Source organism: Delphinapterus leucas, chromosome 7, assembly GCF_059928025.1.
Source record: "Delphinapterus leucas isolate spDelLeu-1000000601 "Yukka" chromosome 7, BTC_Dleu_Yukka2, whole genome shotgun sequence".
In the NCBI taxonomy this organism is placed as follows: domain Eukaryota; kingdom Metazoa; phylum Chordata; class Mammalia; order Artiodactyla; family Monodontidae; genus Delphinapterus; species Delphinapterus leucas.
In genome coordinates this window covers 38,348,418-38,362,409 of record NC_143135.1, presented here as the reverse complement: position 1 = coordinate 38,362,409, position 13,992 = coordinate 38,348,418, and the positions used below count along the sequence as shown (strand labels likewise).

At 50.8% G+C, this 13,992-nt stretch overlaps 1 protein-coding gene across 14 annotated transcripts in view; it reads right to left on the bottom strand.

Annotated features, from left to right (window-relative positions):
• The window catches only part of ABCC8 (ATP binding cassette subfamily C member 8), a 75,124-nt gene extending 61,395 nt beyond the window's left edge, over nt 1-13,729 (bottom strand). For 2 of the 14 annotated variants that reach the window (XM_022555628.2, XM_022555627.2), the window contains exons 1-5: nt 13,424-13,699; nt 11,996-12,137; nt 7,628-7,749; nt 1,976-2,142; nt 41-283 (exon numbers count right to left, since the gene is read on the bottom strand). In XM_022555628.2, the coding sequence (XP_022411336.2) occupies nt 41-283; nt 1,976-2,142; nt 7,628-7,749; nt 11,996-12,137; nt 13,424-13,571 (822 nt within the window). In that variant the 5' untranslated portion in view covers nt 13,572-13,699. Of the gene's footprint in view, nt 1-40; nt 284-1,975; nt 2,143-7,627; nt 7,750-11,995; nt 12,138-13,423 lie in introns of those variants that run through there. The other 12 variants (XM_022555631.2, XM_022555635.2, XR_016393812.1 and 9 more) reach the window with 11 other exon arrangements.
• Nucleotides 13,730-13,992: the final 263 nt, after the last annotated feature.

Genomic DNA, 13,992 nt, shown 5'->3' with positions numbered 1-13,992 from the left:
GAGGGCAGGGAATGGATGGTGGGGCCATGCCCCCACTGACCTCCTGGGCATCAAAGGCCTCGCAGAGCCGCTGGTAGTTGGTGAGGGCCCTCATGGCAATGGGCAGCTTCCCAATGGCTCGGAGATCAATGGGCTTCTTGTGGGCAGTCTTGATGAAGGCGTTCATCCACCAGTAGGTGCCTTTGGACAGCAGGTTCACGAAGGGCTGCAGGAAGCGCACCCCCAGGTCCTGCAGGTCCTCTGGGGGCTTCACCTCCCTCGGCATCTTGAAGAAGATGTATCTCTGTGGGGCACACGGGTCACTGAGGATGGGTAAGTGCACCTTCTCACCACCCTCCATTCTGCCTCAGCAAAGATCTGGGGTTGTGACATCCCACCCTTGACCTCTAATAGATGGGGCCATCATTTGCCTATTCCCAGGAAGAGGATCCCCCAACTCCTCTTGGCTACCAGTGCCAGGGCCTCCTGACTCATAACCCTTCATCGAGGGCCACTCTGAATCCCCTGGGGTGGGTTGGGTTGGGGAGGAGCAGGAATCTCCCATATACCATCTTCTCCTACAGTTCTGAAGATGCCATTGTGTTTCATATAGGGTTTGCAGAATGTGGAGCCATGCAGACCTGGGTTTGAATCCTGCCTCTTCCGCTTACTAGCAAGGCGTCTTTGGACACATCTCATCTAAAGTGTATCCTCATCTAAAAAGGGGATGATGTGAGGGTCAGTGGAGGTAGGGAATATAGAAGCCTCTATAGCCTGCAAATCACCAACTAAAGCAGAGGAGTCAGAGAATGCAGATCAAAGGAGCACTTTATGCTCATCAGACTGGCGCAAATTAGAAATGGCTATAGCCCCCCTTGCTGGTTGGAGAAAGGGAAAGCGCTTTCTGATTCACTGCTGGTAGGTTACAGCATTTCCGGAAGGTAATCTGCAGCATCAACTAACATTTAAAATACACAGACCCTTTGAGCCAGTAACTCCACTCCTTGGATTCTCTCCCAGAAATAAAAGCAGCAATACATAAAGATATAGGAATGTTGAATATGCCATTATTTATGAAGGTAAAAAGTTGGCAACAAAGTGAATGCCCATCAATAGGGTAATGGCTGAATAAATTATGGCTCATCCATACGATGGAATATTATGCAGCCATTAAGGAAGCGAAATTAACCATATCAGACTTGGAGGGAGTCACAAGGGATACCTGTTAGATGAGAAAGCAAGCTGTGAAAAACTATGTATAATATGATCCCATTTTTATAAAACTAATATTGAAAGAAAAAAACAATACTTATATGTGTTGAGAAGAAATTCTTAACACATTATATTAATTATATTAATAAAAGCAAGGAGGTATTTAAAAGAGGTATAATAAAAGGTATTATATTAATAAAAGCAAAGAGGTATAATAAAAGGTATTATATTAATAAAAGCAAAGAATGGAAGGACACATACTAGGCTGTTAATCTGGGTTACCTGGGAAGAGAAAGGTTGGGGGAGGGGAGGGTATGACTCTCAGAGAGGGAAAGGGGGCAAGCAAAAATGATTTAAAAAAAAGACATGTATGCAGCCACATTTACCACATTTACTCATTCATGTGTAACTATATGAATACATTAAAATAAGCCTCCCTGACCTCAAAAAGAAAAAAAAAATCAAACAAACTCAGAGAAGCCAGTACCTGAAGCTTTTATTTCCTCTCTATGGGATTAAACCCAGACTCCTACAGCCTCAGCTGTCACTTCCTCTCCCCCTGGGAGCCTGGGGTAGAGGGCAGCTGGGCCGGATGTTCCTCCTGAAACTTTTCCCACTGGCCTCAACTCACCTTTTGGGAGCAGGTAAAAGAAGCTGACTCCTTCTAGGGTTTGGCTAAGAAGAGGGTGGGGACCCACACCCAGGCGCAGGACACGGGTCAGAAGCCCCGCCCTGGCCCAGGTGTGTCCTCAGGTGGGTGGCAGCCCAGGAGCGGCCTGCTTACCCTCACCCTGATGACGTTGACCTCCACAAGGAGCAGCATCCCGTAGAGGATCACCAGCAGCCCCGTGAGGCAGAAGCGCAGCTGCGAGAAGCCGATGGCGTGGTCGTAGAACTTGACAAACTTGATAGTCTTGGTGATGAAGGCCAAGGTCCAGTAGACTAGCAGGGCTGCCGAGGGGAGACAAGAGAGCATGGAGGATGTGTGTGCACATATTCACGTGTGTGTGTGCAACTGTGTGGAAGAGGATGGAAAATAAGTGTGTCAGGGAAGAGTTGTGTGTGCGGACAAGCAAGTGTTATGGGTGTGAGTATGCGCATTTCTGAGTAAGGGGGTGTCCGTGTGTGTGAATATATGAGCATGTAATTTTGAGACGACTGTGCATACATTAAAACATTCATGATAGGCATGTTCAAAAATAATCATCATCTTATAAGTCAAGGTGGTCAGCCAAATTTCCCTTTACAATAAATAAGAAGAAAAATAGTGGAATTATTTCTTGAATTTAACTAAGTTATAGGCATCATACCAAATAAGCACTTTAAACATATTTATCTCATTTATTTCTTATATTAGCCTTGTGAAGGAAGTCCTGCCGTCATGCTCAGTTTAACGGACAAGGGAATCGAGGCTCAGAAAGGTTTGGTAACTGATCTAAGGTCACACAGCCATTAAGTGGACTAGCCTAGTGCCAGAGCCTGTGCACGTAGGCTCCACCCTACAATGGCTTCCTTGCGGAATTCCCAAGCTGGGAAGATCTTAAAGGTCCTTCAGTCTAGCCCTTTCATTTAACAGATGAGGAACCTGAGGCCCAGAGAGAGGAGGTGACATGACCAAGCTCACTGCAAGTTAGTGACAGACAGAGGGTGAGGGCCTAGGTCCCTGGCCCCCAAGTCCAGAGTCCACTACGGCATGATGATGCTCCTCAGGGAGCCTGGGGAGTGGGAGATACAAAAAAATGAGTCACAGTCCTGAAAGGCAGTGTGTATAGTGGTTAGAGCTGGGCCTGCAGCCAGATACCCCTGGGCACAGATCCTCTGACTTAATAGCTATGTGACCTTGGGTAAGTCATTTAACCCATCTAGGCTTCAGTTTCTTCAGCCATAAATGGGAATAATAATAGTACTACCTCAAAAGTCATCATGAGCAATGTATGGAGAGCATTTAGCACAGTGAGCCTGGCACACAGTGGGTGCTCTTTGGATATCAGCTGTTAATATATCTGTTATCTCCAGATTTCAGACCTTGGACCATAAATACCAGGAGCTATCTGTGGATTCTAACCTATAAATTCCCACCCACCCCCATCCAAATCCACCAATAAACCACAGTCAGCTGGTGACAACAAAAGACAGCAGTAACTAAGTGCCCCTTTAGGGGGTGCTTTAGCATAGGCAGTCCTTCCCCAATTACCCCCTAGAGTCATATGCTCTGCGATATATGATATATATGATCTTATATATGATATAAGGTCAGCCTAAATGCCTAGAGCTCCTCTCTAGAGGAATCACAGAGAGGGAAGGAGACTGTCATCCTGCCTTCATCCCTAGGAGGGCCAGGACATAAATGCCACGGCATCTCTTGGGGACAAAAGCTGGGGTCTGTCCCAGCCTGGCTCTGGGCTGGGAACTAGGTTGAGACATTGAACTGGGGAGGGACAAATGCCACCTGAGTGAGAGCATTAGGATAGAGGGCAGGAGCATCTGCTTCTGGTCCCAGCCCTCAAGACTGGGATGATGTCCCTCAGCTGGGTCAGGTCTCCAGGTCACAAGGAATCCCCTAGCTGGGGGACATTCCCCTGCATCCACACCTATACTGTCCCAACAGACTCTATCCCAGGTACCAGAACCTCTTTAGACCTTCGTGAGGGTTCCTCCTGAGGCCAAGACTTTAAAATATGTCTCAGATTGGTCTTGCCTCTAACACGTAACAGATATGGTTTGATTTGATCTTTATAAGAACCCTATGCCTTAGGCAGGGACTTACTATTCCTGTTCAGATGGGGAAACTGAGGTTTAGAGAGCCTGAGTGTCTTGTCCAAGGTCACACAGGGAGTTAGTTGAGGACCCAGGACTAAGCCCAGGGGTTATTTCCACAGTCCCATCCTACAGTGCTGAGCCCTCAGCCTGTTGCCAGACACAGCAGCATTCGGTAAAAGCTTAGTGCATGTCCGAGAGAACAGGAGAAGGGAAAGAAAGTAGTAAAACACAGGGGCTGCTGGTGAGTTTTAAACTCTGAGTTCCCATTACCTCTGCTTCCTCCCTCCCTTTCCTCTCCCTCATCCCCACATCCTACCTATTACCAAATTCTATTTTACCTCCTAATTATCTTGAATCCATTCACTTCTGTCCACCTGGGTGGCCACCTGGGTCAGGTCACCATCATGTCTCCCCTGGACTGCCTTAAGAGCTTTCTCATGGTTTCCCCACTTCCCCTCTTGCCCTCCTCCAACCTAGCCTCCGTAGAGCAATACATTTAGTCAAATATGGTCTCAACACACCCATGTTCATAGCAGCATTATTTGTAATAGCCAAAAGGTGGAAGCAACCCAACTGCCCATTGATGGATGAATGGATAAACAAAATATGGTGTGTGTGTGTGTGTGTGTGTGTGTATACACACACACACACAATGGAATATCATTCAGCCTGAAAAAGGAAGAACATTCTGACACGTGCTACAACATGGGTGAAACCTGAGAATATAATAAGTTAAATGAACCAGTCACAAATGGACAAAATAGTGTACGATTCCACTTATACTACGAGGTGCCTAATGTAGACAGATTCATAGAGACAGAAAGTATTATCGAATGATGGTTTCGAGGGGTTGAGGGGAGTTATTGTTTAATGGGAAGATGAAAGAGTTTTGGAGATAGATGGTAGTGATAGTTACTCAACAACGTGAATGCATTGAGTGCCACTGAACTGTACACTTAAAAGTGGTTAAAATGGTAAGTTTTATGTTATGCATATGTTAACACATACACACACACATCCCAATCCTCAATGGCTTCCCATCGCCCTTGGGACAAAGAACAACGCCTGTAGTGTGGCCTTCAAGGTCTTGCCCCACCTGTCACTCCAACCTTCAAAGTTCAGCTCCCTTCTGCTCTCTGCACTTCAGCTGCTGTTTTTTGCCCAGATTTCCTAATGTGCTTTGCAACTTCTGCCTCTGGGCCTTTGCACATGCTGCTCCTTCTGCCTGAAGCATTCCCCTGTCCCTTCTCGCAGTTAGTTCCTACCTATCCTTCAGTTCTCAGCTCAAACGTGACATTCTCACAGAACACCTTCTGATCTCACCTGGGTCCAGGAACAAGGTTACTTCGTGGGACAATGTAAGCCACATCATGGGTCACCTTTCTGCAGGACTCCAGACCTGTGACTGGACAGTAGCTTCCTCAAAGGGCCAGCTATTCCCCTAATACCTGCTGTCCTGCAGCTCATGGGGTGCATCCTCTTCCCTTTTCCCTGTTCTAGAATTTCTGGCTTTGTGGAGAGCAAAGCTCTACCAAAGGGGGGAGTTAGTCTTTGTTCCTTGGAGAAGGACTGGTCAATCCATGGGTGGTCATTTGTGCTTTGCGGAGAGAACATTATGCTCTTTCTGGAGAATGAGAAAATGAACTCGCCAGATGCCCAGACAGGGTGTTTCCAGGGGCACTGGTCAGCCAGGCCTCGTGGTTAATGAGAGGTCTCTGTGCATGAGGAGCTGCTTCAGACACTGGCGTGGGAGGCTCTCCGAAGCTTGTATTTAACACCTCTCCATCTGTTGCTCCCTAGTCCCCCAACCATACTCACTTGGGGGCCCCTGGGGTGGGGGCATCATCTGGATGATCCTGATGGAGCCAGCTCCCACCTTACACAGGAAGGTAGACCTGTGATTAGCTTGGGAAACTTTCTCTACCCACTCATGACACCGTGCTGTCTCTGGCTTAGCAGAGAGTTCCAGACTCCAGATGTCAATTCGATGCTATGATTCCTAAAAATCATAGTCTGACTTAATGACACACGGTCTGACCACAGCCTAACAGTCAGATGTACAGCCCCGGCCTTAGACAGGCAGACTGAGCCTCACACAGAGGCAGATCTGTGGATTTATACCTCTGGCCTAAGCACAGTCTGAGGACCCTTAGACACACAGTCTCAGCCTTTTTAAGAGCCTGCTTGGGTGCCAGACTCCTGGGATCTAAACCTGAATCTGAGGACTTCCCTGGTGGTCCCGTGGTTAAGAGTCCACCTTCCAATGCAGGGGATGCAGGTTCGATCCCTGGTCGGGGAACTAAGATCCCACATGCCGTGGGGCAACTAAGCCCGTGTGCCACAACTGGAGGGCCCGCGCACCACAACTACTGAGCCTGTCCGCCACAACTAGAAAAAAGCCCGCGTGCAGCAATGAAGAGCCCACACGCCGCAATGAAAGATCCCGCATGCCACAACTAAGACCGAGTGCAGCCAAATAAATAAATAAATGTTAAAAAAAAACAAAAACAAAAACTTGGCTCTGGCCCTTGACTAGCTGGTGAGACTAGTGCAAACCACTTAACTTCTGAGCCTCGGTCTCCTGATCTATAAAAGGGAAATAATAATGGTACCTACCTCATAGAGTTGTAAGGATTAAATGAGTTAATATATGTAAAATGCTTAGGATCGTGCCTGACACATAGCAGGTGCTAAATGAGTGTTCACTGTTATTATTTGTAACCTCTCTGAGTTTCAGTGTTCACATCTGTAAAATGGGGATAGCAAGAGTACAAGAGGGAGAGTGTGGGGGTTAAGTGAGATAATGCACGGAGGAAGCTTAGCACTGAGCCTGGCACACAGCACACAGTAAACGTCAACATCCATCACTGTTGTTTCTGACTGGGACCCCGGCCACATGGTGTCAGAAGGTCTAAGCGGGCACTCCTAAATGTTGGCAAACCACAGGCTCTGGTCCTGGGGCCCTTCTCTTTCCTCCAGGTTACCTCATTTGGGCTCAAGATGCCACCTATGAAGCCGTGACTATCAGACCTCCTCTGGAACGCCCAACTTGTTTATCTAACTGACCGCCTGACACTTGAGCTGGCTGTTTCAAACTCAACTGCGGCCTAAACACCCCAACTCCTGCTCCTTTGCCGTGTCAGTTACTAATACCGCTGTTCACCCGTGTACTCTGGCCCAAAGCCTAGGAGTCTTCCTTGTTCCTCTCCTGGCCCCTGACCTCATCTCCTACCATTCTTCCTTGGGCTCATTTGCCTTCGACCATACTAGCCTCTTTGCCAAGTTTGTTCCTATCAGAAGGCCTTTGCGCTTGCTGTGCCATTTGCATGGAAACATGTACCCCCAAATATGTGCATGCTCACTCTTACCAGAGGCCTCCCCTGAGCATCCTACACAGACAGCAGCACGGCCTTCACTCTCTACCCCTTACCCAGCTCTGTGCTCTTCATAGCATCATCACTACTTATTTGCTTGTTTGTCTGTTTACTGTCTTTGCTTGTGTGTCTCCTCCACCAGACTGGAAGCTCCACAATGGCAAGAATTTTTCTTCTCTACTTCTGAACCTCTAGCACTTAGAACAGTGCCTGGCACATAGTAAGTCCTCAGCAAACATTATCTGAAGGGACAAATGGAAGTACCTATCCCTCCCCGTTCCCCACTCCTCCCCTTTCCCTACCAATCAGCAGCCTGGGGAAGTTGGAGGTCTCGATGTTGTGATAGTAGATCACAGAGGTGACAGCAGCCATGAACGCCATCCCGGCCGGCATGTACAGGTGGAGATGGCGGGACTCGGTCACCCTGAGATAAGGACAAGAGAGACGGAGAGAGAGACAGGGAGAGAGAGAGAGAGAGAGAAAATGTAGATGAGCTGCGTCGTACTCTAACAGAGTAGCCCAGGCCTCGTGCTTAGGGCACAGCACACAGTGGGGCCTCCAGAGCACACGTAACCATATAGTTCCATACCATATGCTGGCAGCTCTGCCCAGCCCAGACCCCAAACACACCTGTTAACTAAGGGGCCCAGGCGTTCACACAGAGATGCTATGAGAGCTCGGTGTTCAGGCTTTGAAATTCATGGCCTTCTCTCTCTGGGTTCACGCTTACAGAATCTGGCATAGGGGAGCTGGCCTTGGCAGTCGCAGCTGCAAAGCTTCTGGCTTAGAACCAGCTTATCCCCCTACAGAGGCCTCAGTAGGTGGGCTCTGGTCTGGTGATAAGCCCCATAGGGAGCCAGAGCTCCCTCCCAGAACTCAGCTTCTCCACGATTGGTGAGGAGGCTCGACTTGCCTGGTCCTGGTCATGCCCTTCCAAGGCTCCCTTCTATAGAAAGCAAAACTCAAAGGCACAGGTGATGTGGCCTCAAGTCTTTTTTCCAGCACTGCCCAGCCTGCTCTTTCTAGTGAAGCTATGGTTAGGAAGCCCTCCATTCCCAGGAGGCCTTCTCCAGTCTTCTGCTTCAGTGCTGCCCTTGCTTGCGCTGCTCCTTCTATCCAGTGCACAAAGAGTCCCTGCCCTCGAGAAGCTGACAGTAGGGAAGGAAGCAACCATGCTCAGAGCTAACTGTCTGACTAGGCAGTCTAGGGAAGTGGCATTGCAGATGGACAGAAGGCTGAGAGCACACAGGGGAGGGTGGGCAAGCAGGGAATGCTTCACAGAGGAGGTGGCACAAGGCTGAACTTTGAAGGATGAGCAGGAGTTCAACGGAGAAGGTGGAGGGCATGAGGAGAGCCATGTTGGGACCCCAAGTGGTCTGGTGGGACTAGGATATAGCATAGAGGCAGTGTGTTTCCCTTCTTCCTCGCTAGGAGAACCACAAGTTTGCTCCAGCAGCCATGCGCCCAGCCCCAGGGAATGGATGGTGATTGGTTCAAGCAGCCATGCAATTGCACACTTCTTTGTCAGTGATTGGTTTAAGAGTGGCCATACAACCCAATTCTGGTCAATGAGATGTAAGGAATGTCTGTAGAAGATGATCTCCTGCATAAAGAAGAGGCTTGTGGGCAGCATGCCCCCTTTTTCCTTGCTTAGTTGATGCCTAGAGTTGGGCAGCCATCTCCCATAAGAAGATATGGTGGACACACAGAGTATGGCATAGAAAGATGTGGAGAAGCTGGGTTCCTGATGCCATTACTAAGCCACCACACCAACTAAAAAAGGTGGCCTCCAGATTTCTTGTTAAATGAGACTGTACACGTTGACGTTCTTCAAGCTTGATTAGTGGATAGTCTCAGTGCAAGGTCTTCGCACTGTTACAGGAGGTACAAGGCAGTCACTAGTGGGGGCACTGGAAACAACCAACACCCTGTCCAGGAGGTCTTCAAAACGCTTGCCTCTGTACTCCTTGAAATAATTTTGAAAAACTCTGTACTCCTGCATACATTTTTAAGTGACATCCAAAATGTTATTTCATAAGTTTAAGTACATTCATTTTTTTTGCAATAGAAGGTAGAAATGATAACATTTTATAAGATGAAATAAGACAGTGAATAACCATAATTGAAATAAGTATTTTATGACACGACTTAAATAGATTTTGGCTGCTTTACTGAATAATATACACTGACTTAGATAAGAAATTAGGTAAAAGTTTTATATATGGCTTTTTCCAGTGTACGGTGGTCTGGGAAAACATTCTATATTTTTAAAAAAATTCTAAATAACCTAAACTGCTTTGGTTGTTGTGAATTCAGAGCATCACAGAGAAATAATACTTAAAGGAAGACAAGAAACCCTACAGGTTAGATGCCTTACTTAATCACTAAATGAGGCTTACCTTAAACTAAACTCAAGTTCGAAGGCCACTGCTTTAACGGCCCCCCTCTCTCATCTGTCCCGTACACTTCCGGCAAGTCGGCCAAGCCAGGACAGGGACTGTGGCTTCTCCTCATGTCCGTTCCCCTTCCCATCCTCCTTCATGCTCCCCTGCCCAGGGGTGCAGGCCACAGATGGAAACCAGCAAATACCAGATAAGTGCCTATGGAGGAGCTGACCTGCTCTCTGGGGAGGAGGCGGCGATCTGCACTGACCTGGAGAGGTTTGGGATACAGGTGCTGCCCCACACAGGAGGGCCTGCTGGACAGCCAGCAGGACAGAGTCCCCAACCATATTCTATCCAGTCTCCCACATTCTGGGAATATACCAGCTTCCCAGGGCTCTGCCACTCTGCACTCTGCACCCTGTCTATGCTCTAATTTCAGCCTCCACTGCCTTACGAAGCAGGCAAGGCAGGAATTATGATGCTCATTTCACAGGTAGAGAAAGTGAGACCCAGAAGGGCTGGGTGACTTGTCCCAAGTCCCACAGCTGGTGCGTGGCATAGCAGAAATGCTAGCAAAGACCCAGGTCTACCTTCTCTGCAGGAAGGGTATTTTCCCCTCTGTTGTTTTGTTCATTACAGCCGGGTGAGTATATTCTGGCCGGAGGGCTCACAAGGCATCCCTCCCATCTCTAGCATCTGTGCTGCTTTGGAAGGGGTGTTGGGATGGAAGGCGGGAGGCGGACTTGTCACCTGCTAGTTATGTGGCAGTATGCATCCTGGTCCTGCTCATCTGAGGGCTTTGATAGCCAGGAGGAGGCCCAAGGCAAGCAGTTATCACAGAGATTACTGCTGAAGCCAGGATGCAGGGACATTGGGAGTGGGAGGGTGAGGCAGTGTGTGTGTTGGTGGAGGTGAGGATCCCATCCCCCTGCCATCCAGCTGCAGGAGCCAGGGCTGGCAGGAGTGGAATCTGGGCATAGACTGATCCCAGCTCAGAGGGATTGGACCTCAAGTATTTAAGCCAAATGTCCACCACCCTCCACCACCCCTTCACCCAGGCAGTCACTGAGCCTTGCCGATCCTTCCATTCTTCCTTAGTGAGACGGCTGCTTCATCTCCGCCTTATCTGCACCCCCAACTGCTGACGCATCGCTTTTGGCTGCACTTATCTCTCACCTAAACTACTGCAATCAATCCTAAGTGCTGCTTCTACCTCCAGCCTCTCCCTCCTTCCACCCTGCCCTACATCTCTTCTCTTCCAAACTGCCTAGAAAATTCAACCCAAACACTCAGCCTGGCATGTGAAGCCTTCCTGCAGATGCCCCCAGTTTCCAAATCTCAGCCTCCATCGCTCCCACGTGTTTCATGCTTCAGCCCCGCCGCACTGCTGCACTGCTCCCACCCTGCCTGCTTCCCCTCCCACCACTCCCCACTCGCCCACGGTACCTTTCTCACGACTCCCCGCTGGCCCTCCCTCTCTGGAACTCCTCTGCCTGTCAGAACCCTAGTCATCCTTCCAGATCCTGCTCAGAAGTCCCCTCAGCCATGAAGCTTGCCCAACTCTGCCTTCCTTTATCCTCCCATAGTACTTACTTGTAACGTTATTTCATTTATTCTCTTAAGGAGTCCCTAAGGGTCTATGGAGCTTTCTCATGTGCCTTGCACTGTGAATACAAAGATGAATAACATGCAGATTCCAACTCTGAGGCCTTTCTGACTTAGGCGGGAGACAGTTTGCAAATAGATATAGATGTTAACATACAGTATGACCTATGCTGTGGCAGAGGTGTGAAGAGTATGCTGTGAGGTCCAGAGGCAAGGTGGGCATGGGGAGAAGGCCCATAGGAATGAGGCTAGAGAGAGGGAGGGCCGACTGTGAGGAACCTGGATGCCAGGCTGAGGACTTAGGACCTTGTAAACAACTGGGAACCAAGGAAAGATCTTAAGCAAGAGTGATTTTTTTCCCTCCAAGAAGGTAACCCCAGCAGCTTGTGGGAGAGGCTGGGCATATCCACTCTGATAGGCTCTAGGATTATTTCACCAGGTCTTGGTGTGCAGATCTGGGTCCCCTCCACCCTGCTGCACTGAGAGCAGGGCCTGGTTCTCACTGTCCAGTGCCTGGCACAGAGAGCCTGGCACACAGATGTTGGGTAAACAGTTGCTGGATTTATTAGCAAATGAAACGATATTGGCTCATGGAATGCAGCTGAGCTGGGGTCTCCCTGGGCCTTTTAGGAAGCACCCTTGAGTAGATCCACTCTCCTGGGTCCTCTGAGAGTCACTCACCCATCAGACAGGATGCCCTCTGCGATCTCACACACCAGGACGAAGAGCAGCATGAAGGTCAGGATCCAGCGCAGGTTGTGCCCAGGGAAGTGGAGCCATGTGCTGTGGTGGATGTGCACTTTGGAGCTCTGACTGCCCCATCCTGCAAGGAGAGACAGGAAGAGGTGGGAAGCCTGACTCTCCTGGAGGAGGTTTCGTGAACCCCAGGAGGGTGCTTAGGCATTGGGTCCATGATGGGGATGAGGTGTGTACCCATGACAATGCCCCAGTCTGGTACACATGAACTAAATGTCCTTGCATGAAACCCCGGACCCACAGAGGCCCACATGTGCAGGTACCCATTTTATGCCGACTTCTTGTGTGACAAATAACCGCATAAATAAACGTTTGGTGGAGAGCAACAGTGTAAATGCTGGTACAGTTTTTGATACACATGTGAACATAAGCTTCCTTCCTATTTCTCGTTGTCTTTGTCAACAACTAGCAACTTTTTGCTTCTGCAGCATCTTCCTCTTTTTAATTTTGTAGCAATTTTTCCTTTCTTCTCAAAAGCTGTATATGAATCTTAAGATTTGCTTTTTTTCTTAATTAGAGCAAATTAACACGTTTTGGGGGAGGCAGGGAACACCCTATGAGTTGACAGAGCTAGCTAGCTTGAGAAATTCGAGGTCTTGGAGAGAGATAAATGGGACCCTAGGAAAGAGGCACACACAACTGTCTAGGCGGTGACGCTCAACTCTGCGGAGGGCTTTCAAACAGGGGCGCTGGTGGCCTCCGTCCGGGTCGCTGCTAAGTCGGATCGGCTCTGCCCCGAGCCCGAGAAATTGAGCTACGGAGACGCGCGTGCCGCGGTGGGGTTAGCTGGGGAAGCGGAGCCTCTTCTCGATCAGGGCGAGTGGAACCCCAGGATTGCCGGAGGCTACTGACCACTGTCAGGTTCAGCCCCTGGGAAGCACAGGGTTCGCAGGGCCTCCACCCAGCCTCTGAGGCGCAGGCTGCACTCCTCCCTGGGCCCAGCTGCGGCTGACGAGAAGGGTGCCTTGGGGGAGGGTGGCCCGGCTCCCTACACAGCGCCTCTGAGGTTACAGCCCGACCCCCTCCCGACCTATCCAGCGCGTACAGAGACCCCTGCTTTCCCCTTTCTCCACCCCAGCTCTGGCCCTGCGGTGGCAAAACTTGGGGGTCCCCTGGGTCAGGAGCTTCCGTTGTGGTGCGTGCGGTTTCAGGGACACCCCGGGAGTGAGGGCTGTGCGGGTGTGTGAGCGCCAGCACCGCGGGGCATAACACAGGGCAGGGGACTCCAAGGGGGAGGCGAGCGGCGGTCGCCTGCCTGCAAGTGGACGCGGAGCGCTGCGGCGCGCAGCGCCTCCTTCTCCTCCCTCCCGACCAGCGTCCTCCCCTCCTCCGCTGCTCGCCCCGCGCGCTCACCGATGAAGAGAATGGGGAAGGTGATGAAGAGCAGGAAGACGTGCGGCACCACGTTGAGCGCGTCCACGAAGCAACCGTTGTTGAGGACGCCCTGGTCCACCCGGTAGGCGGCCGAGTGGTTCTCGCTGCCGCAGAAGGCCAGGGGCATGGCGGCGCGGGCTCGGGCTCGGGCTCCAACTGCGGCTGGCTGCACGCGCCTCCCGCGCTCTGTCCCCTGTAGCTCCGCCGCCCGGCCCGGCCGTCAGGCCCCAGCCCCCACCCCGCAGGCCCCGCCCCGTCGGCGCTCCGGCTCTCCCACCCCGCCCAGCTCCTCTACCTGCGGGGCCTGAGGGGTGGCGGGGAGCCCGACCCGCCGGGCCGCGCTGGGGCCGAGTTCCAGCTGTGGCGGCCCGCACGATGCGCTGGGGGCCGCCTTGTGAGTGCCCCGCTGCGCGCGTGCGCTGGGGAAGCAGGAACGACAGGCTGGGTGGGTGGGCATACTCGAGTCTGGATGGGAGGGTGAGGGGTGCAGAAGAGAGGAGGAGGGTCCTCGCGGCTCGGGAGTGGGCGCGGTCGGAGTCTCGAGTGTG